This window comes from Enhydra lutris, unplaced genomic scaffold (genome assembly GCF_002288905.1).
Source record: "Enhydra lutris kenyoni isolate GAN:26980312 unplaced genomic scaffold, ASM228890v2 scaffoldscaffold34, whole genome shotgun sequence".
Taxonomy (NCBI): domain Eukaryota; kingdom Metazoa; phylum Chordata; class Mammalia; order Carnivora; family Mustelidae; genus Enhydra; species Enhydra lutris.
Genome location: NW_019154118.1, coordinates 20,183,794 through 20,208,899, shown reverse-complemented (window position 1 = coordinate 20,208,899; position 25,106 = coordinate 20,183,794). Strand labels below are relative to the sequence as shown.

At 57.0% G+C, this 25,106-nt stretch overlaps 1 protein-coding gene across 1 annotated transcript; it reads left to right on the top strand.

The window, feature by feature from the left end:
* Window positions 1-968: 968 nt before the first annotated feature.
* On the top strand, window positions 969-22,505 carry LOC111154018 (ankyrin repeat and kinase domain containing 1). Its single transcript, XM_022513365.1, is given in 22 exon segments — window positions 969-1,079; window positions 8,092-8,235; window positions 9,158-9,243; window positions 12,362-12,456; window positions 12,459-12,679; window positions 13,779-13,930; window positions 14,164-14,223; window positions 14,508-14,539; window positions 14,542-14,599; window positions 14,601-14,650; window positions 15,341-15,459; window positions 16,049-16,085; window positions 17,040-17,067; window positions 17,069-17,336; window positions 17,338-17,377; window positions 17,380-17,562; window positions 17,565-17,939; window positions 17,942-18,043; window positions 18,046-18,103; window positions 18,105-18,262; window positions 21,394-21,558; window positions 22,384-22,505. Coding segments are annotated over 22 exon segments (2,664 nt in total).
* The last annotated feature ends 2,601 nt before the right edge of the window (window positions 22,506-25,106 follow it).

The window sequence follows — 25,106 nt, the reverse complement described above, 5'->3', positions numbered from 1 at the left end:
AGAAGGGGTTCCTGCTGCACCAGGAGCCGCCAGCACCATCCTTCCCACTCTGCGGGCCACGGCTTACTCTGGGAAAGGCGTCTGCTGGTTCCACAGGCAGAGGAGTCGGGGTTGTCTCTCCTAAAGAGAGTGGGGCCGGTGTGGGACTTCATAAGCACCTGTCGCCACCACGGAGCTGTCAGGGGACGGATGGGAAACAGCCGTCCTGGACAACGCGCCAGCCGGGGTTCCAGAGGCCAGCGAGGCGGGACTGAGGTCACATGTTGGGAGGACCTAAGTGGAAGGAGCAGGACATGGCTTTGTAAGCACTTTCCTGAGGATCTGTTACCAAGAACTTCTCGGTTTAGAGAGCCAGATGATGTTCCTGCTGTTTTCTAACTGCCTTCAAAATAGGGGCTCTTCAGAGGGCCCGGTAAGAGGGGAGTCATTGGAGGTGAAGAAGACATTTACAGTCCTCCACCTTTCCCCACACGAGAGGCTGCCTTAGGCCAGTGACCTGCAGGCCTGCAGAAGGGGAGAGTGACGTCCACTCACTCAGCATCCGCTCTGTGCCAGGCGCTGTAACGGGGGTCTCTAGACCCTGCCCCGGGGAAGCCTCGCAAAACCCCGTGATACGTAAAGAAACTAAGTAGAAAGATGCTAAGCACTTCTTTTCCAGGATCACAGAGCTGGTCAGTATGGGAGTCAGAAATTCACTCCCGTGAATGTTTATCCAGTTGGGAGCACGGCTTGGGGGAAAGTCTGCTAGCTTCTCTGAGCCTCTGTATCCTCCCTATAAGATGGAAGCCACTGTCCCTGCTTCCAGAGTTCTTGGATTTGAATAATAACATACATGAAGTGCTTGGCCACTTCAGAAGACGTTCACTTCATGGTGACTATTATTTCAGGTCGGAAATTACCATGAACTCACTACCTGCCTCCTCCCATCCTCACCAAAATCTGCTCATCTCCTAGGTACCCCCATCTCAATGAAGGCGAACAGTTATCCGGCTGTTGTTGGCCTGACCTCCTCTCCTGTGCCCGGTTGCAAACCCAAGGGTCCCCCGAAACCTGCCCTCTACTACCTCCAAGGCATCAAGGTCTGATGGCCTGGGCCAGGTGGGGTTCTGAGCAGTGCTTACTGGTGGTGTGACGGTGCCGACTGCCAGGAGTGTGTGACCAGGGCCTGCATGAGCCTGGGGCCCAGCGTGCAGGGGGCTGGGAGCCCTGACATAGGAGGGATCTCCAAACCCCCTTGCCACGCAGATGCTCCCTGTTAATTGCAGTTTGTCCTCAGCTTAGAATCAGGAAAACCTGTTGATTCCAAAGACTGCGCTCATTCATCAAGATGCGGGCAGGGGCTGCAGTCCCCCCTCCCCGAGTGCCCTGGAAAGGAAGCGTGAGTGACAGCTGACTGCCACCAGCTCGATGACCTTTTTTTTTTAAAGACCTTTTTTTTTTTTTAAAGCAAGACCTGTAATTTGATCTCAAATTCAAAACAGCAAAATGAAGAGGTCAGGATCAAATTTCTCCCGGGGGGGGGGGGTGGGGAGGAGGGAGGCTGCCCACGTGCTCCCGGAGACGCCAGCCTCGGGTCCGCCCAGTTCCGGGCTGAGCTCTGGCCACCGGTGGGTTGAGAGACGCTGCTCTGTGTGAGCGTGTCTGCCGGCCAGACGTGCCCTCCAGCCCAGCCTGAGCATCGCCGCCCTGTCACATGGCCATCTCCAACTTCCCATTTGCGCTTTTAATCTTCAGCCGCTCCATCTGCTGGTGGAGACCCCCTCCCCCCGGAGTCACAGTCCGCCCACACACGCTCCCGCAGCAGCCTGCCTCTGCCTGCCGCAGAGACGAATCTCCACGTGAAAACGGGTTGGTCCACACACAGTGGGGACGTAGGCCAGATCAAAGGCCCACAAGATAGAAATACTGCAATGGGTGATGAGGACAAAGGTTTCTAGAATGTTCTAGCTGAAAATAGCTCAGGGACTATCGAGTCCAGCATCTGCTTTATTGGAATCCATCTGAATTCGCTAGCTAAATACAATTCACGTGTCTGACCCACGCCGCATCGTTTACAAATAAGGAAATCAAGACTCCCAGAGGCAGGTGCAGGGAAGGGCAGGGGCTCACAGGAGGCCCGGGGAAGCAGAAGGCACGGTGGCCGCAGTGCCCATTCCGGGTCCGGATGCCCGGGCTCAGGGCCCAGCTCCCAGCTCCATCTGTCCTAACCCCACACCCTCCATGTGTTGCCAAGCCCCTCCATGGCCTTGTCCCTAGAAGGTGGGGGTGGGTGTGAGGTCAGGCTTGGAGGAGATGATTTCCGGAAGGCTCCCAGCATTGGGCTGGGCACACAGCAAGCCGGCAGGGACCGGTGGCCACCGTGGCAGTCACTATACTGAGTCTGCTGCTGCCACGGGCACCCCCTGCCTGGCCAGCCCTCTGTGCTCTTGTCCAGAGTTCTTACATATGAGGAGTCCTGTCAGGGCCAGCGGGCTTGGTACGGGCCTCTGTGCACAGGTGGAGGATAGAGAAGTGTCACCCAGGGTATGGACTGGCCTCCGGAAGCCGAGAGCCAGGCCGGTGAGGATGGCCGGTGGGAATCGAGGAGGGTGGAGGCAGGCGCGGGCGAGCCTGGGGGCTGGAGACAAGCGTTTGGTGGGAACTCCGCACCGTATGCTCGGGTTCTGGGGGGAGGAGCTCAGAAACAGCCACGCGGGAACCATCTCCTTGCCGAGTCCCTTGTCCCCGCTCTGTCTTCGGAGCCCCCGCACACTGCAGCGCAAATAATCCTCTCACACCCGACTCGGCTTGTGATGTACCCCCTCTTGGCCACCTTCGCACTGTCGCCCACAGGATCAAGGACAAACTCCCCTGCTGGGGAGTGTGCTCGTGTGGGGGGCTGTATGTCGCGGGGTGCTTGTGGGTGTGGGGATGGTAAGAACGTAGCACTTTTTTACTTTTCTGAAGTTTTGCCGATAAAGCACTGCTGTTGTTTTACCTGAACTACTGTAGGATTGATCGCACTTCTTAGGCTGCCTGTAAGAGCTATGATTCATGGGTTTTAGGTGTAATTTGAAATAAGCGTACCTATTAATACCCCCCAAAGTATTTTTTCCTATAAGTTATATTGATAGGGGTGCCTGGGTGACCCAGTTGATTAAGCACCTGCCTTCAGTTCAGGTCATGATCCCAGGGTCCTGGGGGCAATTCCCACACCAGGCTTCTTGTTCAGCAAGGAGCCTGCTTCTCCCTTTGCCTGCTAACTCCCCTGCTTGTGCGTTCTCTCTCTCTCTCTCTCTCTGGGGAAAAAAAAAAAAAAAAAAAAAATTTTTTTTTTTTTTTTTTTTTTTTTTTTTTAAATAATATTGGTAAAATCACACATGGCCCGTTCAGTGTGATCTCTCTGAGCCTTAAAGCTGGCCTGGGTTTACAGTCATATTCTGGCCCCAGGTCAGCTAGCTGATCCTGGATTCACAGTGGGGCTCAGCATCTCACGGAGCCTGAGGCACACTTGTTGATGGGGACTCCCCACCACGCACTCTGTTCCCTTGGGCCAGCTCCCAGGTATTTGCCTGCACACATTCTGCTCGTTCCCATCCTCTTGCTTCTGTCCCCTCCTTACTGAAAACACCTTCCCCTTCCCTCTCGAAATCCTACCCACTCTCTGAGCCCCGACATCATAAAAATAGCAGGTAATTTTACTGAGTACTCACCGGCTTTCAGAGCCTGCCTCACGAGGTGAGTTCTTGTATGATTCTCCCTTTACTGATGAGAACACTTAGGACCAAGCAGCTGGCCCAGGATGGCACAGGGTCCTTCCAGGTACACAGCAGCCCTACTGGGCACACGCAGCCCACGCCACCCGCCTTTCTCTCAGTCTTGCGTGGCTGTGCGGCACTTTTAAATACTTCATTCCTGCAGAAATATTTTCTGTGTCTTCATGTTTTTTGCCTCAACCACTAGAATTTAAATTCTAGTCGGAATACCTGGAAGATTGCTGTGAGAAGTTTTGAGGACAAGCAAAAGAGAATTAGGTGTGTACAGAACGAGTTTATTAACCTCACTCTAAGGAGGGCACGCCCTGGAGTTTGTGCTTGGCCCCGTCACCACAGTGACAGTGGCTTCCCTTCAGTCATAACATTCCCTCGTCGGGCTCCCAAGCCCTTGGGTCCCCTGCTCCTCAGAGAAGAACTTGCGGTGACCACAATTGTCCTTCATAGCAGTCCTAGGGTGTGGGACATGACAGTCCCCTTGGCACTTTCTCCGAGCAAATGTAGGCAAAGACCCCATTTGTGGTCCCACCGAGATAGTCCTGGGGTTTCCAGCAGCGCCCTCAGCCTGTGGTCTGTCCCCCGCACGTGTCCCCCCACAGGGAAGTACTTCCAACTCCCTCAAAAGGGCTTTCATGCCTCTGCTCTCACTTCATGCCAGTGACACCCGGTCAGTCAGTCATTATTTCCCATCTGAGGCCAAGGAAAGAGAAGTTCAGAGCCTGCATGTCTTGCCCAGAATTTCCCAAGGAAATCGCGGCCGAGCTAGGCCCCAAATCCAGCCTTTGCCTTGAACCTCGCTGCCCACTGCCCAGCCTTGTCCCTCCTCTCGTTAACTTTCTGGCCCAGGCTGCAGCACAGGGAGGTGGCCAGTCCTCACTCGCTCCCTGAACGTGAAGTGGAAAGCGAAACCCTAACCCCTTTAAGGTTTTATCCGAAAGCCCCTCTAATCCATCAGCGGTCAGTTAGATAACAGCTTAAGTCTCCCCACTTTAAAGGATTACTTTCACGGCCGATCCGGAGCCGTGGCGTGGGATGATGGTGGGGGCACGCCAGGACACCTTCTCTGGGACGGTGCCTGCATTTCCAGCCAGAGACTGCTGTTCACCCTCAGACTGGGGGGCCTAGAGCCTGTCCTTCCATTAAGTGGCTCCTCAGCCAAGGTCATTTAAAAGACATCTTGATCCTGAAAAGCTCTTCATTCATTCAATAAATATTTATTAAGCACCTACTACATGCCAAGCTGTGTGCAAGATAGTATCAAATGCCTTTGAGTGAACTAGATACATCTCTTCCCCATTTCTATTATAATCAGAGCAGAGCAACATCGGAGCAGGGGGGTGTGGGGGGGAAAATCAGCCACAGCAGAAAGCTCCTCTTGGCTCTAATGTGGTCTTGGCCCCTGATCCATGCACCTGGCATGAGGAATTAGAGAAACATCCGATGAGGGCCGTGGTTCTCCAAACCCCAGGCCTTGGATTACAGGGATTATGGCTCTAAAGTCTAGGTATGGGGGTGGGAGGGCGTGCCTGGTGTCCTTCAAGCGAAGGTAAGCATTTGGAAGTCTTCAGACTTCCCTTGGTCTGGGATCGGTGCTAGAGCAGTTTATAAAGGGAGGGATAGTGTCTGATGAAGCAGACCCTCTCCTACCTAGTTGTATTTCTAGGTCTGTTTCTACCTGACTCAGCTGTGACTTTTACCCCCCAGGGCAGTTTAGATACACATCAGGAGCAATTTGGTGTGCACCATTGACCCAATCAGCAGAAGGGGAGACCTGTCCCCTCCCCCAACCCTGCTCCTGGAGCACCAATGAATGATGTCTGACAACTGCAGCTAGACCTGCTCTCACCTCTTCCTTGAATGTTTGCTGGGGATACCCGCCTCCCTTAAAGTGCTCTCGGTTTTGGGTCCTGCTTGGGCCACACAGCCGAGGCTCTGGATCATTAAAAAGTGATAAAGGAATATGTGCCTCCCCCACTCCCAACCCCGCTTGTCAGAACTGGTAGAATCATATCAAATTCAGGTCAAGAATTGAAGTAGAGACAGTATTTTTGGAATAAGGACTTTCTAAATAGCTGGGCTATGTGCTGCCGTCACCACAGTCATTGAGAAAAGAGAATCACTGTCTGCAGGGGTGGCTGGGAAATGTCACTCGTTCAGCATTAAGAGGCTAGGAAAGGTGACCCCCACAGGCTTCTTTCTGAAGGCACTCTGAAACCAGTGTGGACCAAGAGCTGGCATTCCAGCCCTGCCCTAGCCAGGTTTATGACCTTGGAGCCATCAGCTGACCTCTCTGGGTCACAGCCTCTGACGTGCCATTGCTGTGAAGACTGGACAATTGGTATTTGCTTGCCCTGTACCCATTCTTCCTGTTCTGATAATGACTCCCCGATTTTTCCTGGGGGTAACCACTCTTCTGCGACGGTTAACCACATGATTCAAGAGGAGCTTGAGTCTAACCCTGGTTTCAGAAAACATAGAATCCAGGACCTGCCAATCACAGCATTGTCCATCCCTTTCATCTTACTAATTGGTTCAGAGATGGTCACGTGACCCGAGGAGTGCCAATCAGGGCTCAGCCTAGACGTGTGGGAAGCTCTTCCTTCACTGATGCTGCCCTGGGAAATAGGGGATGACTTTGGAGCTGTGCTGGTGACTTTACCGTCCTCGGCTTCTCAGAGAACGGTGTCAACAGAAGAAAGCAGCCCAAGAGTTGAGAGTCCTGACATCATTATTTTGAGCCCCCAGTTCCTGCTGTATCCAAGGCTATCACTGGCTTCCCAGTTATGGGAGATAATAAATCCCCCTTTCTGCTTCCGCCAAGTTGAGTTGTCATTGTTACCAAAGGGGCCCTTGTCTGTCCCCTGGTCCCTTTCATCCTGCCTGAGTTCTGTTTACCCTGAAAGCATCAGTTTAAATGTTGAGTTGTCCTGCCCCATTTCTCCTAGCTCCTTTCTTTCCACAATTTGGCACAGACACATATTATTCTAACATGCTCTATCATTTGCTTATAAGGACATACTGTTTACTGCTTGCACTCCACCTCTCTTCCCACCAAAATGTGAACTCCGTAGTTCCCAGCCTGCAGCAGTTGCTCAAACCTGTTGCAGTTCCCTGTTGCTCAAACCTGGCCTCGGGGCCCATGACCCCAGCACCGCACCAGAATGAACCTCAAGTCTGAGGGTCCATGTTTGATTTTATCAAAGCTCTTAAGGCCGTCTTAACAGCATTAAGAGCCTTTGCCTTGGCCAGGGACAAGCCAGATTCAAGCCCTGGGGCATCTAATTACCAACTGCACGACCACAGGCAAGTTACTTAGCTCCTGTAAGCTTGTAAAAATGGGAATAGCCATAGTACTTAGCTCAGGGCATAGATTAAATGAGATAGTGTGTGGGCTGATCACTGTGGACAAAGTGGGCACAAAGTGAAGACTCAGTAAATGACAAGTCTGAGCCTCATCCCTGGTCCCTGGCAACAAGCCACCCCAGTAACTGGGCCAAGGAGTCCACCTCCCCCATAGCCAAACCCGAAGGAGGTGCCAATCCCTCTAAGGGTGGGACAGACAGCAATGTCAGGAAGGGGAGCTCCCTGCAGACAGGCACCCCGCCTCTCACCCTACTGTCCCTGCTGACCCCTTCTTGGTGACCTTCAGCACACCAAGACTGGTTGACAGAGACAAAACAAAAACCCCAACAATAAAGGTAATATTAGGCCAGTGGAGTAAAAAAATTCAGACCAGAAAATCCCCATTGCAACTCTTTGACTCCATTCTCCAGTGGAGGGGGAGGGGTGGGTTCCGGTCCCCATACCCAGCAGCAGAGACCCCTAGCACAGTCCTCAACCCTTCAGAAACCCTTGGTACATGTGAGCAAGAATAAATTAATCAACTTCCCAACTTAAGGTTGGGTGGAAATGGTGGGGGCGTCTTCTCTGGGCTCCCGTTCAGGACACCTTCCTCCCCAAGCACCTCCTGTAGCCCCAAGGGTGGCAGGTGGGGTACCAAAGGAAGGCTGAGGCTGAGGAAGCGTGCTGGGGGCGCGGGGGGTGTCTCCAGGGGGAACGGACCCTCCTCCCAGGCTCAGGCCTGGGCCGCATGGCTGCTGGGGCCCAGGGCTCAGGTTTGGGTGTCCCCGCCCCCTCGCAGGGCAGGCTCCGCCCCTCCCCGCGGGAAGGCGGAAGGCGGGCACCTGGCCGTGCCCACCCCGTGGGCGGAGCGGCAGGAAGGCAGGAAGCCGCCACCAGCCCAGCCTTGAGCCTCACCTGCACCCGGGGCCGGTGTGGATGGAGGATGCGGGGCCTGGAGGGGCCGGGCCGCCTCTGACCCCATGGCCCCCTGGGGCAGCGGCTGGGCAGCCTCGCCGTCTTCACCCGCGACGACTTCGAGGGCGCCTGGCGCCGTGTGGCCCGCGGCGGCTTCCGCCCGCGCTCCAGGTGCAGCGAGTCCGCCGTCAAGCCCCCACCCGTGCCCTCAGCCGGAGGCCGCCAGGTACCTGCCTGCGCTGCCCCGCTCGGTCCGGAGGGCACAGCCGGAGCTCCCCTGGGAGGGGTGCGGGGCTTGACCCCGGCACGGCCCTGGCAGCTTGTGTCCCCGCCTGAAGCGCGGTTAGGCCCCCGTTCCCCTCTGTGGAACGCACAGAGGGCCGGGGAGGGGGACGAGAACTACCCTCCAGAAACAATTCGGCCCATCTGACCGCCCAGACTGGCCGGCCCCCTTCCTCCTGGGTGTCAGGGTGGGCATGACTGCCCTTGATGGCCCTCTGCGTGGATCCGCCCCAGGTTCTCCGCCAGGCCCGGCTGGGCTCGCCCAGAGTCTGAGGCACTTGGCCCAGCGACGCTCAGTGACCTGTGGAGAAGCATGCACTCCTCTCTGTCCTGTGGTCGTGGCAGTGCAGGCCAGGGGAGGCGTGGGGACTGGAGCCTGCCCAGTCTGTGTGCCAGAGCTCGGCTAGGTTCTGCTGGCAAGTCAAGCTGGGGATGCGGGGCTCTGTCCTTGCTATTGTTTCCAGCCCCACTAGCCCCCAGCCCCCTCCACCAGGTGCAGTGTGGCCCACCCTGGGCGTGCCTCCTTTCTCTCATGGCTGCCTCTTTGTCGCTGCGAGCACCTGTCTCTGCCTTCCCACTGACATGGGCTCCAGTCTCCTTCCCATCCGATTTGCTTGGAGTGGCCGTGTGCTTACCCCCTCATGCAACCCTGAAGGAGACACTTAGGACGTGAAGTCTGTGTGAGAGAATTGCGTCGTTCTCCCAAGACTCCCAGGCCATCAATCAAAGGGCCTGGTGAGGGGCATCTCCTATTGGCACCTTCTGTGGATGTCGTGTTCTCTTTGGTCACCATGCAAATCCCCAAGACAGAGCCTCTGGTCCCACACACTCGAGACCGCCCCTCCTCTAATTCCTGGGCCCTCCAGCTGCTTCGTGAATTCGAGCAAAACGAGACAGCCCACAACTTGACCCTCTTCCTCCTTCAACACGCTCATGCTGGCTTTGGGGTACAGTCAGGTTTTTCTAGGGTTTGTCCACATCATTCAGACTTTGAAGTGAAGGACGAAAGGACACAGATGGCATTGACGAGACTGTATTGTTGGGCACTGACAACGACTTTCCCGTCCCAAATTCTGAGAACCCTCTGGGGGAATGGGCCAAGGGATTTAATGATGATGGATGTCTGCTGAGTGGGAGTGACTACACTGGCAGCTTTAAGCATGTTCACTGGACTCTCTATACCTCTTCCTTCATTCCTTCAGTGGATGAATGCTTTGTGTCGCCTGCTGTGCTGGACTCTGAGATATAAAGAGTACAAACAGATACAGCCCTGTTCTCCTGGAGCTGGCAGCCTAGGGGGCAGAGACACTTGTCAGGTAACTCCATGTGGAGATGTCAAATGTGCTGCTGTGAGAAGAGCAACAAAGGAGATTGATGGTTCTGTGAGAGCTTATTCATAGAGTTTGACCAGGATCAGAAAAGGCTTCCCCAAGATTACAGCTGAACGGAAGAGTGAAGGATGAGTGTGAGTAAAGTCACTGAAGTGGAGAAAATTTTCCAGGAAGAGGCAGCAGAAAGTGCAAAGGGCCTGTGGCAGGAGGGATATAGTAAGTGAAAGGGTAGGAAGAGGCTGTTGAGGCTGGAGTTGAGAGAGAGGGAGCAGTGGAAAGCCACTGGAGAGTTTGCAACCACGTTAGGGGTGTGTGACAAAAAGGAGTTGATCAAATTTGCAGGATGGAAGACGGATTGGAAGGGTTGAGTGGCTGCTGGCCCACAATAAAGGGTTGTCATTATTCAGGGAAGAGATGATTGCCATCCAGCTTCTACGTAGTGATAGAGGGAAAGGAATGGATTATGCAGCATTTAGGACATAAACATTCACTTGACTTGGTGCTGGGTTGTCTGGGGGGTATGATGAGGAAGAGGAGTGTCAAGGTTAACATGAAGGTTGGCTTGCCCAGAGGAACAAAGGCTCATACAACGTCTGTTCCATGAGAGCTGAGCCCATGCCCATTCACCGCTCTACCCCCACAGCCCGGCATGTAGTTGGTGTCTGTTGAATGATGCTGTTGACAATTAATAAAGGGAACATGAAAGGATGTGCAGGTTGGGAGAAGAAATTCTAGAGCTCGGTTTCGTACAGGTTGAGTGTAAGGTGCCTTTTAAACAGCCAAAAAGAATTGTCAAATAGATTTCAGGTGAAGGTCTGAGCTAACAATATGAAAATTTGTGAGTCATTTGTTCTAAGTCCTAATTACGGCAATGACATGCATTCACTGTAGGCACAAACTAAGTGAAACCTCATGAAGTTTTATAGTTTAAGGAAGGAAGGAATCTAGAGGAAGACAGGAAATAAGTAAATAATACAGAAATAAATCATTTTTATCTATAACACTGACAGCCTCCTGACATGTTCTTGATGAAAATACCTAAAGAAAGTTGAACAATCTGATCTTCCAAGAAAACAGTTGATCTGGAAATATTAACTCGTGTGTCCAGGACCATGACAGATTATGAGGTGGTAAGAGACAGTGCCGAATGAGAAGGCAAGGGCTGGCCCAGGACTGGCTGATCTACCGAGACTTGAAAACTTTCCTAGGCTGTAGCCCTGGGGCAGAGGGTCTTTGCACGCCTTAGCAACAGCTGCTCAGAGAAACATCGAGACCAGACACCCCATGATGGGGGCTGGTGGGGAGGATGAGAAGCAGACACAGGACATGGGGGCAAGGAGTCTGGGGTCTGGGGCAAGCAACTGGTGTTCCCATTTTACAGAGAAGAAACTGAGGCCCAGAGAGTTTACTGGCCTGGGGTCATGCAGAGCATAAGTGGTCAAACTGGGGTTTGAAATCAGGGCAGATCCCTGGCTTTTCCCCTCCATGACAGGTGTCTCAGTTCCTGGGAACTGGAAAGGACAAGAGGAGACAGATAGGAAGGTCCGCAGAGGTAGAGGCGAGAGCAAGGGGAACCTGGGACAACCCTGTCCAGAGGCGAGGGACAGCAGGTGCTTTCTCTGGAGGTCAGCAGTCTCTGGCTGGCTTCCCGGGGCACCCTACATGCGCATTCCCAGCAGCCTCCGACTGCAGGGCCCACGCAGCAGCTTTGCAAATGCTGTGCTTTTTTAAAAATGTCATTTCTCCTTAATCCCCATCCCCGCAATCCCCAAACAATCTCAACAATTTGCATATCTACTGGTCAGTTGGCACAAACAGTCAACCTAACAAGAGTCTGCAAACGCTTATGCTGTAAGGCCTTCCCTTAAGTCTTGACTTCTGTTCCATTCAACAAAGATGTATTGTGCCGTGCACGCAATGGGCTGGGGTGGGAAGCCAGAGGGATGATCGCGGTCCATCCATAAAACGGAGTACGTGCAACCATTGCAGACCTTGCTTCGGGAGAATGGCCATGTGAGCAAGCCCCGTGCCACTCACACTGGAAGAGCAGATCGCAAAGCAGCCCACACCATGCGATGGCCAGGCATAGGGGGAGGGGAGGAAGGAGCGCAAAGGAGAGAGATCCCTTGCACATGTATGTATAAAAGAAGTTACTAAAATATGAGCAGAGGCCAGCTCTGGAAGGTTGGATTGCTGATGGTTTAATTTTCTTCTATATAGCTCCCCGTACGCCCTTGATTTTCTACAAGGATCTATATTACTTTCATAATCCAAATGGCAATAGGCGAGCCTTTAAAACACAAGCATGGGGTGTGATGTTGGTCCTCCGGGTGCTTGTGATCTCCTGGGGGAGGCAAACATGGACAAGTGGCAGAATAAATGGGGGGGTGGGGCTTTTCGTGGCCGCCTCTGTGGAATGGACTTTGTCCTGAGCCAGCAGACTCCTTCCCTTCCTGTCCTGTCGCTTCTGGCCATCCAGGGCATCTTGCTGGGCCTCCTTCTAGGACTCTCCTTCCTCCTGCACTGCCTTGCCGGCCCCCGAGGCTTCTCGGGGTCTCCAGAGCCTGGCACGAAGCCAGTGTGGCATCTTGCTGGGCCTCCTTCTAGGACTCTCCTTCCTCCTGCACTGCCTTGCCGGCCCCCGAGGCTTCTCGGGGTCTCCAGAGCCTGGCACGAAGCCTCGTTTGTTGCTCTGCTAACCGCTGTTGGAATGAACCGGTCATCTCCTTTCTCCACCAGTGCCCCGCCTCCCCACAGCTACCATGTGGAGCTTCTCATTGAAGAAGCAGCCAAAATGGAGAAGATCAAATTTCCGCACATCCTGTCCATCTACGGGTGTGCGGGGAGCCCCTGGGCATGGTGATGGAGTTCATGGCCAGCGGCTCCCTGGAGAAGATGGTGCCCACACACAGCCTCTCCCAGCAGCTCAAGTTCCACATCGCCCCGGAGATCAGCCTGACCATGAGCCTTCTCCATAGCATCAAGCCACCCCGGCTCTTCTAGGACCTCAAGCCAGGCAACCTCCTCCTGGATAGCAATATGCAAGGTAAAGGCCCGGTTGACCTCCCTGCGCCCTTTCCATGCCAGACTCTCCGCCGGTGAGCCAGCCTGCCTGGCCTGCTGAGAGTTTAAAGTAGCTCCCTTCATGGACAAGTACTGAAGGTGAAGAGATGAGCAGTGGAGTCTGATGCTTGAATCTGGGTATCAGGATGCCTGCAATGACTCCCCCTGGACCTCAGGCTTCTGTTTCTACTGTCAGTAGAATATTCCCCATCCCTCCCCTTGCTTGCTTTGGGTGGGGATGTGTGTAAATGAGATGATTCCCAAGAAAAGTTATGATGGCCTTCGGTTCCTAAAATGTGCCACCCTCTTTTGCCCCAGGACCTTTGCACATTCTAGCCCTAGTACCAGGAACAGTGTTCCCTTACTGCCTTCTTTATCTAGCAAGTCATGCTCATCTTTCAGTGCTCTGCTTAACACTATCCTTTTGGGGAGGTTTCCCCTGGTCTACCCCAACAGCCCCCTGTTGTATATCCTCACAGTACCTCTGACTCTTCAGACTGCTAACCGCACTCATTAAGTCTACAGTCATTTGTGAAACTATTTCATTAGTGACTATACCCACTATTTGAGTAAGCACTTGGGAGAGTAATGGGTGTTGGGGTCTCATCTTTCTTAATCTGCTGCCTGATTCTCAGTGCCCAGCCTAGCTGACCTGTGAATGAGTCCGTGGATAGAAGCAAAGTGGGGGGACAAACACACATGGTGTATTCAGGGCCCTTGGAAGTGGATGAACAGAAGCTCATCAAAGATGGCGACTTTATCCACAGCCCCTCTGGCTAATGGCAACACCTCTTAAGTACTTACTGTGCGCCCGGCTCTGTTCTAGATGCTTTTTGTTTATCCCCCATTTCATGCTTATAATAGCACTATGAGCTAAGTGTTCCTGTTATTTCCAGTTTATAGATGAGGAAGGTGAGGGTCCGAGGAGATCAGTAACATGTCTGAGATCATGCCAAGGTCACATGTGGCAGAGCTGGGAGAGGCCCTGGCCCTTAACCACTCCACTGGGAGGCTGCGGGACAGGGAGGGATCAAGGCAGGTTTCTGGAGGCAAGACTCTTGCTCCCTTACCCCTGCCGGTGGCTTCCTCCCAGATTTCGGACTTTGGCCTGTCCAAGTGGATGGAACAGTCCATCCAGATGCAGTACATGGAGAGGTCAGCGCTGTGGGGCACCGTCAGCTACAGCCCTCCTGAGATGTCCTTGGAAGGTAACAAGGCCCTAGGACCCAAGTACGATGTGTACAGGTGAGAGGCAACTGGGCTCCATGCCACATTCCCAGGGTTGGGGGTGCTGGTTATCACCACCGGCCTGACACCTCCTGGTCCCAAGGGCATGACGGGACAGGGAGGAGGAAGGACGCAGGGGCACTCTGGCTGGAGGGGCTTTGCCCAGGAGGGTGTGACCCATGGGGCCTCCCGGGTGGGGTGACCATGGGTATCTGAAAAGGTGACTCAGGAGCGCTCTGTCCTGTCTGCAGCTTTGGGATCGTCATCTGGGAACTCCTCACTCAGAAGAAACCGTATTCAGGCAGGAGACGGTGGGACAGCCACGGGTGGGGTCCCGGAAGGCACTGAGAGAGGCTAAAGGCTTGCAGGGGCGGGATAAGTGGTGGCTTTGGGTTGGGGAGCAGCATATGCTTTAAGGATTCCCATCACCCCCTCCTTCTTCCCTCCCCTGCTGGAATCTCAGTCTGTAACCTAGCTGTTTATTCATGGCGCATTTATGTTGCCTCTGCTGTGTGCACCTCTGTGGGGATCCCCAGAGCCGCCCACCACCCTGCCCAGCCTGCTGCTCTGGCCCTGGCACCCTGCACGCACACAGCCTGGGCCTCCCCTTCAGCATGGTGACCGTTGTCATCCCTCCCTGCAGCCTGTCTCAGACGAGTGGCCAGGTAAGGCCCAGAAGATAGTAAACTGAGGAGATGCTGTGGGATTGGGACCCCAAGAAGAGGCTCTGCTTCCCAGGTTCTTGTCTGGCCTGACCTGTCGTAGGAACTCGGGAGCTGGCTGGGGCTGGAGTGCATGGGAGCAAGGGCCGAGGTTCGAGGGGGCAGGAGAGGTGGTGGCTGAAACCTGGGCCACTCCTGAGGGCTCCGTGTGGCCCTGGGGCACAGTCCACATCTTGGTGCTGGAGGAGGGCAGCGGGGGAGGGGGCAGCTGAGGGCTGCAGCCCATCTCTCTGGGTCACTGTGCACCCTCGTGGGAGGTCAAGGGGAAGACCCAAACCGGCAGGGTCTGGGCCCGGCTCTCCTGCTTCTGAGTCCTCCGGTTAGCCGGGCTCTGTCCAGGGGCCACAGCACCCTCATTTGTGAAATGTTCCCAGACGGCGAGATCACGGGCATGGACGGACCCCTTTAGTGACTGTGGAGACACACACCTATGTGACTGTGAGCCCTCAGAGATCACCCACCTAGTCCTGTCCCCTCGTTTATGGGAAAGGACTGACCCTCAGAGAGCCAGGGACCTGCTAAATGTGGACTCGCTGAGCCACAGCCGGGATCCAGCTCTCCCAGGGTGCATGTGTGGGTGGATGTGAGTCCAGGAATGGATTTTGGGGTGGGGGGGAACACAAGGACCGTTAGGGTGTCTAAAATGGGGAACAGACTGGTGGCCAGCCTGTTGCTTCCATCTCTGTCTTTCTCCTTCATGGAGCAGACATCACGGTCGAGACAGACATGCTGCTGTCCCTATTCCAGGGTCCTATGGCAGACCCCGAGAGCGAGGCTCTGGCCAGGACAGTGCCCTGCCAGCTGTCTCCCCCAGCCTGGGGAGGTGCGTGTATGTGTGTGGGGGGGGCATCTCCCATAAGGGTAAGACCTCCGGGGTGGGGGAGGCGGGGGGACCGCATGCATGATGCATGGGCTTGTCCTTTTCAAGGTCCCCCTGGCTGAGGGAGCAGATGGGGACTGAGAGCCAGCCCAGCCCACACTGCTAGCCGTGCCAGGCAGCCCACTTGGGGACAGCCGTTCCTAATTTGCACAGTGGTGGCTGTGGCTCAGAGTCCCTGAGAAGGACTCATCAGAGTCCTGCCTGCGGGCTTTCACGCCGGCATCGGTGTCCCCAGCATCCTCACTCCCTAACACGGGAACCAGCCGTGGGCTAGCAAGGGATCCTGGCCGAATCACGGGGCCAGCCACCCTGTACTCCACATGGTCCAAGGGGCAGTCAAGGCCCCAGACCACCTCTTCTGGCAGGCTCTCCCCTGCTCAGGACTTTCCTGCAGACCCAGCTGTCGGCGGGAATGGCATGGGAGGGGCTTCCTAGGACAGGTGCTGGAGAGAGGGGAGGGGTGGAGGAGGTTAGAGACCAGAACTGCCTCACTGGTCTAATCTGCCCCCTTGTCTTCTGATTCCCTCTGCCCAGGTCAGTGTTGAGGTCAGCCAAGAGCTAACAGACAAGGGTGAGCCCACAGAGCCACTGCTGGAACCGGAGAATTCCCAGGGAGGAGAAAGTGGACTCAAACTGCACCCTTTCCACCTCTCCCCTGCCCACCACCCCTGACCCAACCCTCTGCCTTGCTCGTCCCAAATCAGAAGTTGGTATGTCCCTTTCCAGACGCTGGCTCCAGGTTCCAGAAATGCACATGCCTTCAGGGGTCAGGCTCTGCTTCCCCTCCAGGCTTGTGTTTTCTAGAAGGCCTGACTCCGCTCCTGGCTCTCAGGTGGGGTGGGGTGGGGAGGGCCGCAGGCATTGGCTTGCCAGCCTGGCCGCATTGTAGAATGACCTGGGGATGAAAGCTGCCCCACGCCTGGGCCACCTACAGTGATTAAATCAGAATCTTGCGGGCGGGGTTGGGGGGTTGGGGTGGGGCGGTAATTGGCCTGGGCAGGGATATTTGTTGTTGTTTGTTTGTTTGTTTTGGAAATTGTAGCTTTTGGTCCGGATACACTTTTGGGTAGAGCAGGAGGAAGCCTTAGCAGCCAAAGCTGCTAAGATCATAGAGCCTATTTTCAGCTGGCATTGACTTTGTGCCAAGCACGCCCCTGAAAGGTCTTGGCTACCCAGGCTGTTCTTGCAACGGTGGCACGAAGTGGGCATTGTTGTTGGCCCCTTTGTGGATCAGGATCTGGAGGCTCACAGAGGGCAGGAATTAGCTAAGGTCCGGCGGTGCGAAGCGTGGGTTTGCTCCCAGGCCTTCTTCTGCCCCTTCTTCTGCCCCCTCCGCACGGACGGGCAGCCAGAGTCCGACCTCCAGGACACGGGAGGCTGTGCAGAGATCTGTGATAGCAGGAGAGACTGCCCCCCTCCCAGAGTCTCTGTTCCTGGTTGGCACTTGCAGGAGGCAGGGGGCTGGACGAGATGACCTGTGGCCAGCCCAGAGGTCCTCCTTCCAACCCCGTCTTCCCCCCAGCAGACTCCGGAGACTACTTGAAGCACGTCCTGGGACGAGGAGCTGCATGGCTGTGAGAACAAAGTCACTCCCCTCACTTCCTGGTGGTGCAGGGCACAGGTGAGGCTGCTGCTAGCTCACGAGGTCCACGTGGACGGCCAGAGCACCTGCGGCTACACGCCCCTCCTCGTCGCCGCGCAGGACCAGCAGCCCGACCTCTGCGCCCTGCTCCTGCAGCACGGGGCGGATGCCAAGCTGGCAGAGGAGGACAGCTGGGCCCCGCTGCCCTTTGTAGCCCAGAGCGGTGGTGACAGCCCCGCCCCCCCACCCCCTGGACCACAGGGCCCATGTGGGTGCCCAGGAGCGCGAGGGTGGACCCCGCCCCACCTGGCCACACAGAACACCTCTGAGAATGTGGCACGGCTTCTGGCCTCCCGTCAAGCTGACCCCAACCTGCGAGAGGCCGAGGGCAGGACCCCTCTGCACGTGGCTGCCCACTGCGGCCGCGCCAGCCAGGTCAAGCTACCAACAGGCCAGGGGGCCGAGCTGGAGCCCAGCAGAGAAACCTGAGCACGCCCCTGCCCCTGGCAGTGGAGCGAGGCGAAGTGAGGGCCATCCGGCACCTGCTGAAGTGGGGCGGCTCCTGATGCCCTCGACCGGAGCAGACAGCGGCCACCAGGGGTAAGTGCCTGGCCTGGGAGGTGCTGCTCAGGGACGGGGCCGGCTTCGAGCTACTGAGCCGGCAGGGCTGGAACCCCCTGCACCTCGCGGCCTACAAGGGCCCCTTGGAGGTTGTCCACCTGCTGGCAGAGAGCCAGGCGAACATGGGAGCTCCCAGAGGCATGAAGGGGACACCTCTGCACCTAGCTGCCCGCCACAGGGAGGAGCTGGTGTGGTGTGACGCTGACCCCAGTGCGGCCAAGCGGGGGGCTGGGCACCCCTCCACTGGGTCGTCCAGAGGGGCGTCTTCCTGAGCATCCTCAGCCTTCTGGAGCACCACGCAGATGCCCATGCCCACAGCAAGGTGGGCTGATGCCCGCCCACCTGAAAGCCCTCAAGGGCACGTGGCCATCCTCAAAGGGCTGCTTGCGCTGGTGCCCGGCTGGGCATCCGGGACGAGGCGGGCTGTGCACCCCCACAGCTGGCCCTCCGGAGCCAAAAGCAGAGCACAATCGCCCTCCTGGAGGGCAAGGAGCCCTTCTCACTGGCCCTTCTGGGTGATGATGAGCCAGGAGCGCAGACAGAAAGCCAGACAACGGGGGGGCTTTCTTCCTTCCCTGGGAGGGAGAGGGGCTGGGGAAGTGACGCTGGGCTGCTGGCAGGGTCCCTTCCCTGTCCTTGCCACCTGCCTCTTGGACCTTGAGAGGAAGCCAAAACGCGGTCTCCCCCTGGAGGGAGGGGGAAACCGGTGCTGAGGTGGGAGCTCTGTGGGAGCCAGGGGCTCCCTCTTCCTCCTCCTATACTGGGACCCAAGCCCTCTTCCTCCCCAAGACTCCTGCCACCTTCTGTCATTCGCCCCTGAGCTCACAGGGAACCACAGAGAAGAGGGACATACTCCCTCCCAGTTGGTCCCTATGTGACTTGGTCCCCATCTCAAGCCAGACCTGGCCAGCCAGGCAAATGCTTTTCAAAAGGGGCAGGAGCTCACATTTGGGAGGAAATTTCTGCCTACTATTGAAAGCCCCAGCCAGCCCCCTGTTGCCACAGAGACCACACCTTCTGGTGACCCTGGCTCCAGTGCCTGGGTCTTCCATGTGGTTTCAGCGGGGGAAGGAAGGCGGTGCTCCCGCCACCCACGAGTAGTCCTCCGTGGGGTGCTCCATCCCCCCTTCCCCACCCCTTCACTGTGTCTCGTTACACGGCCAAGTTTCCAACCCTGAGGTCAGTAACACGGTGGATCTGAGTCTTCTCTTTGGAGATGGGCCGACCACTGGGGCCAGTAGTGTTACTGTGGGATGTGGTGTGTGCGCAGGTTCACACAGCAGGAGACAGGGGCAGCTGTGGGGAGTGAGGGGCTGAGGAGGGTGAGGGATGACTTCTTGGGGCTCGGTGTGGAGCTCCAGGACAGGGATGTCCCTCCAGACAGCTGTAGCTCCGGGCGCTCTCCCCTGGGGCCACTCCCTGGCCCCCCGGCTGCCAGCCTGGCCGTCCTCCAGGCTGTGGGGCAGGGCTGGGGCAGGGCTGGGGCAGGGCTGGGCTGTTCACACTAACCAGCTTCTGCTTCCGCCCTGGCTCTGCCGGGAATGGCTGACCTCGGGTCAGGGTAGGAGGTTCCAGTGGGGGCAGAATGGGTGCCCTAAAATCCCATCCCGCACCTCTCCACCTCTCTGCACTGCTGGAGCAGCCCCTCCGACTCTGATTGTCAGAGAAAAGGAACCTTCTGCCCCAGCTACTGTCCAGTTCCCAACCCCAGCCACGTGGTGGGCCCACCTCCACGTGTGGTCCTGCTGGGCTGGACTAGGGCCTCCTGTCCGCATGGGGTGAGAGGCAGAGCGGAGAATCTCCCTGGCTGAGCTGGAGAGCCGCCAGGCTGATGTCTCATATCTTGTCCCGGCTTCCTTCCTTGCACCTAGCACCGCCATGACAGTAATCACTGGCCAGCAGCCCCGGGAGCCCGGGTTTTCCTCTCCTGCCTGGATGAGCGGGGACTCCTGAGCATCACTGCGGGTGACACTCAGCAGAATGTTCCATCCTCCTACTCCCCGCTGGCCGCCCAGTCCATTCTCCATGTTCTTCCTGGAACTGGGCTTCAGGCAAGACTCGTAGCTGAAAGTCCCCCTGGGAGTTCTGTCTTCCCCAGAACGTGCTAGAGCAGGAAGGGGGAAGGGGAGAGGGCTCCGTGCCATCCGCGATCCTTGCACGCTGGCTCCCAGTATAGGATTCTTCCGCACGAGCCAGAGGGCAGGTGTGGGGCTATGTGTACAAAGCCGAGTGAGCTCAGATCAATCCATGGGGACGGCCAGGAGCGAGGCACTGGGGGACAGTGGTGTCTGGGCTATCCTCTTGGAAAGAATTTGAGGAAGGACCTTGCAGAAAGGAGCTAGGAAAGATAAACGATTCTTTTGCGCCTGTTGTCCTATAAGGGGCAAGGATCCCATGGAATGGGGCCAGGACTACCCATGGGAATCATTTCAGCTCACTAACCTGATGATCCCAGGGTCCAGGCTGAGATTCCCAGACCGCTGCTTTCTCTACCCCCTTCTTCCAAGAGGTAGTGGAGGTCATGGCTTCAGGCCAGCTCTGGCCAACAGCCCTTGCATCGCCTACCAGCACCTTTTTCTCCCTTTTCAAGCCAACCCGAGCCAGACACAGACACACAGCATCTACCCTGAATCCCACTGCAACACAGGCACCTTCTAGAGATTTCCAAGGCACGTTCAAAATTGGATTTCATTGAGGCCCTTGAAATTCCCAAGGAGAGGGTCTCCAGTTGAATTTCAAACCCTGTTTAGGGGAATTTGGGGAGAGTGAGGATAGGAACTCCCTCGTTTCCTTCTGGGCATCTCTACTTGGAGACCCTACAGGCCCCTTAAACTCAAAAGGTCCCAAACTGAACATTCCCTCCCCCTCCACAAGTCTGTCCATCACCCTCTCTCCCTTACTGTAGTTGAAATGTACCTGAACTGCTCACCCAGGAGTCATTCTAGACCAGTGTTGTCCAGCAGGACGTCCTGGGAAGGTGGAAGCCTGCTCTGTCCACTGCTGTTCTGGAGGACAGCCGCTGGCCCCATGTGTTACTGAGCACCTGATGTGGCCAATGTGGCTTAATAAGCTTAAGTAGCCACACGCACTGGTAGACCACACGGTCTCTAAGCTCCCTGACCTATCCTCATCCTGTCAGCTCCCAGGCGCAGCGGGTCAGACAGGAAGGGCTTTCTGGAAGATGCATGCGTGGAAGGAGGACAAGGACACAGCAGGCGGCGGGCAGGGCCTGGACTAGATGGAGGGGCTGGGGCCAGGGACCCCAGAGGCCAGGGAATGTGGACGAGCAAGTAGGCTGGGGTGTAGGCAGCCGGAGAGCTGATGGCGCGGGGAGACCCTGATGCCCATCCTGGTTCCAGAGCTTGGACCTCGGACTCAATGGAAGGGGCAGTGGGGAACTGCTGTCACTTTGTGAGCAGAGTAAAAGCCGAATGAACTGTGCGCTCCCAAGACCCTCCGGCTGGGCGTAGGGTGAGGAAGGGATGCTCTGGTGAGGGAAGACCCTACTCTCATGTGACCACACAGTGTCTGCAGCTGGGGCCACTCGGGAAAACCCGCATGCGCCTGCCCGAACTCTGTGCCGAGTCCCCTGCCCCTCCCCCCCCAAACGGTAGCACCCCCTCCCCTGGCACCAGGGAGCCCACCTCCCTCTCTCTGGCCTCTTGCACATGCCCAGGTCTCAGGAAGGAGTCAGGGGCCACAGCATGGGCTCAGAGCCGCCAGGCCTCCAACCAGAAGGAAAAGGCCTCTCCAGATGCCTTCTCCATCGGGCTTCTCCCCAGCGGCGCTCACCCTGCTGCCTTTGCCAGGTCGCAGAGCTCGGGTGGCACAGAGGGACCAGGTACCCTCTTGTCACTGCGCCACCAGGCCCCCCAAAGCCAGGGTGGAAGCCGTCCCTTCCAGAGATGCTCTGGTCTCTTGCCTGCCGCCGCCCCCACCCGGCTTCTCCGGAAGCAGAGCGAGGGGCGTCTGGTTGGCAGGAGGGTACGCCCAGACTCTGATCTGCCACTAAAACCCCTCTAGAAATGACTCCCCTCTCTGCACACCCGTCCCCCCCTCATTTGCTCTGCAGCCCAAATGGCTGTCAGGCTATTCACAGGTACTTGAGGGACCCAAAAGTCTGGTCCCAGATGCTTTCTCTTTCTCTGTCTCCCCACCTTGGTAGACATGCGCTCACCGCACCAGCCTCCTCCAGCCGTGCTCAGCGCTGGTCAGGAGACAGAGTGGACAGTGCAAGATGGAGATTTGGAACCCTGGGCTCAGGGGCCAGCCTGCCGTCCAGGCAGTCGGCCTCCCTGTGAGAGAAGCTTCTTCTGTAACAGGGGACCCTGTGGACGGATGCCGGGGGTACGCAGAGGGCAGTGTCATGGGGGCAAGGCATAGGATGGGAGCTAATGGCCACAGACGTAGCTTGTGTCCTGGGGCCTGGGAGGGCGATGAGGTAGGGGACACAAGGCTGGGTCACGCAGTCTGTGGGACAGGGATGGGGTGGGAAGGGATCCCAGATAGGTGGACACACTGCTCCCCAAGGCAGACCAGTCCTCCGTGTCCCTCCTTGCAGATGACTGACCATCCCTGTTCTGAGACCCCTGGGGAAGTAGGACAGGCAGTCACTTCGTTCAGGGGCCTCCTGCCCCACCATTCAGGCTGTCCTCTGTGCCATCAGCCTCTTGCCCTCACCAATTCCACACCAAGGCGTGCCACGTCGTTGTCGTCACCTATGTGACCAGTGTTCCCACCCCCAGCCAGGGCTCTGCTGTGGAGAATGTGCAGTTTGTGCGACTGTAGTGAGATTGTTGGGTGAGCGCCCTCCGGGCCGGGAGCTCTGCAAATACCGCGGTCCCATCCCCCGTTCCTGTTTCACTCCTAGCACCTTCCTCAGGGCCTGGAGCACAAAGGTTGCCCCAGAAATTGCCACCGAGGACCCCAGCGGTGGGTGGAGGGAGGAAATGCAGTGTCCCCTGCATCACCCGCCTGCCCAGTGCCCAGGACGTCTCCCTGGCTGGTGGCCTGCGGGGACTCCTCCAGAAGGCACCAGAAGAGTAAGGGCCTGAAGCTTTGAAGACTTGCAGTCACTCAGCGACATGCGCGAGGACATGTGCCAAGTGCCAGCTGTGCCTGACCCCCTGCTAGGGGACGGTGGGGAGCGAGATGGCTGTGAGGCACCACAGGCTATAAAGGCAGACCATTTACCAATTAAAAGTCATTCTTGGGAGAAAGATGGGCTTCGGGGCAGAAGCACGGGGAAGGCGGGGAGCAAAACAGGGCCCCCGTCAGGTGGCCTCGTGGGAGAGAGCAGAGCCTGGGCTGCCCCCTCCCACCGCAGAGTTCCTGGGGGCCCCCACCTATCCCTCTGCCCCTGAAGAGTTGAGGGGGGAGGGGGTGGAGCCGGCCCTCCCCCTGCCCCCTCTAGCTGTCACTCTGCTGTCTGGCAGAAAGCCTGGAGGCTTCGTGACAGCTGTGGGCAACCTTCCCCTGCCCCGCCTCCCGCCCCTGCCTGCCCTCTTCCCCTCTCCTCCCCTCAGCACCTTCCCAAACAGCTCCAGGCCTGCCTCCCCTCCCTCTCTGCCTGCCTGTCTGCCTGCCATCAGCGCTCCTTCTCTTCTTTCCTTCCTCCATCCTTCCTCTCTCCCTCCCTCCCTTCTTCCTTCTTCCTTTCCTTCCCTCCCTCCTTCCTTCTTTCCTTCTTCCTTTCCTTCCCTCCCTCCTTCCTTCTTTCCTTCTTCCTTTCCTTCCCTCCCTCCTTCCTTCTTTCCTCCATCTTTCCTTCCTCCCCTCCCGCCTTCCTCCATTCTTCCATCTTCTCTCTCCTCTCTTAGTATGTCTTCCAATCCCGCAGCTGAGAAACCAGGGTGACCTCGTAAGATTTCCAATGATGAGATGAGCGTTTAAGCTTCCGTCCAAGGCAAGATCTTCTGTAGGCTGAGTGTGTGGCGTGTGTCTGTGTACATACCTGGGTGTGTGTTGGCTATGGGGTGGGCATCGGCAGCTGAGAAGTCCTTGGGGTTTCTCGCCCCCCCAAGTGTCTGCCGCCTTCCGCAGGAGGCAGTCACTGGGTTGTACGGATGCCTCCTGAGCTGGACCAGGGGCCTGTCTTGCCCAGCCTCCAGGATCTGGGTGCTCCTGGGGACAGGGGCCTCTCCTGGGGCTTAGCACTACGTGCAGGTTCAGGGAGAAGATCAAAGTCCATAATTAAGTGTTCAGGGCAAGTTAAGTGCTCCAAACTTTGGTGCTAAAAATATTGTATTTAGCATGCAAATTATGCCCTGACAGCTCCCCAGAGCCTGAGCCCGTGGGTGCCGGCACCTTGTTTGTCATCAGCGCTCTTATTCTCAAGGTAGTGAGAATATTCCTCCTTCGCCGGGTTGACTTATATTTCATTTTTTAAAGCCAAATTTCTGTTTTCAGGGCAGTGCCAGTTTGTGGCTCTGGAAAGCTTGGAGATATGACTGTGATGGAGGCCGAGGGAAGGGAGGACCCCGCCCCGGGCTATGTCGCCCAGGGCTTCTGTGCCCCCGCAGCCTGCTCCAGAGGAAGGGGGTCCTGCTATGTGACCAAAGTCAGGGCAAGGGGCAGGCACAGACACAGCCAGCACCCGGGAGTCTACCTTTCCTGTGGAGCCTTCACTGCGCTGGTGGGCCACAGAGGCTAAGGAGGAAAGGAGGAAAGGAGGAGGTGGGACGCAGGGAACCACCTGTTTTCCCTACCACAGGGAGCAAGGCAGCCCTGGGTACGCTGCGGGATTCCCACGGGGAACGTTCTCCGCTCCTGTGTTGGTTGGCAGTTGAGGTTCGGGACCACCTGGGGGGCTGGGCTGAGGACGTTCTTGTCTGCTCAGGAGGCAAGGACAGGGCGAGGGGGGACGCAGGCACTCACATCTTCTCCTTGGTCTGCATCGGAGCAGCTCCTTTCTTCCTTTCCCCTAGTGTTCAGCCTGGTGGCCGTAGTCAGGGTCACCCTTTTCTGGAGGGGGCTGCAGAAGGCCTCCCCGACTCTGACCCCAGCCCAGACACGGGGGCTCCAGCTACACCTGCCGTGGAGGACGAAGGCAGGCGGGGGGGGCCTCGCGTGTGACTCTTGTCAGAGTTTTATTCATTTGGAGCATGTGTAGTGATGTTACAGAGTCTGGGCCCAGGGGGCTCCCCAAGCTGCAGCCTCCCCTCCTCCCTCAGGGCAGGGCCAGCCCAGGCCGAGCGGCACTCCACAGTCCCCTTGCCACGGGCTTCTCTAAGGTGGAGATAGCGGAAGGGAAAGGCAACGGGAGAGAGAAGAGGCAAAGGGAAAGGAGAGGTGGTTTGTGGCAGAGTGTGCAGGAGGCAGCCCCCCGAAGACCCTCCAGCACCCCAGCCCAGGCCCAGACGCGGCCCCAAGCCCACCTTCCCTGCCGGC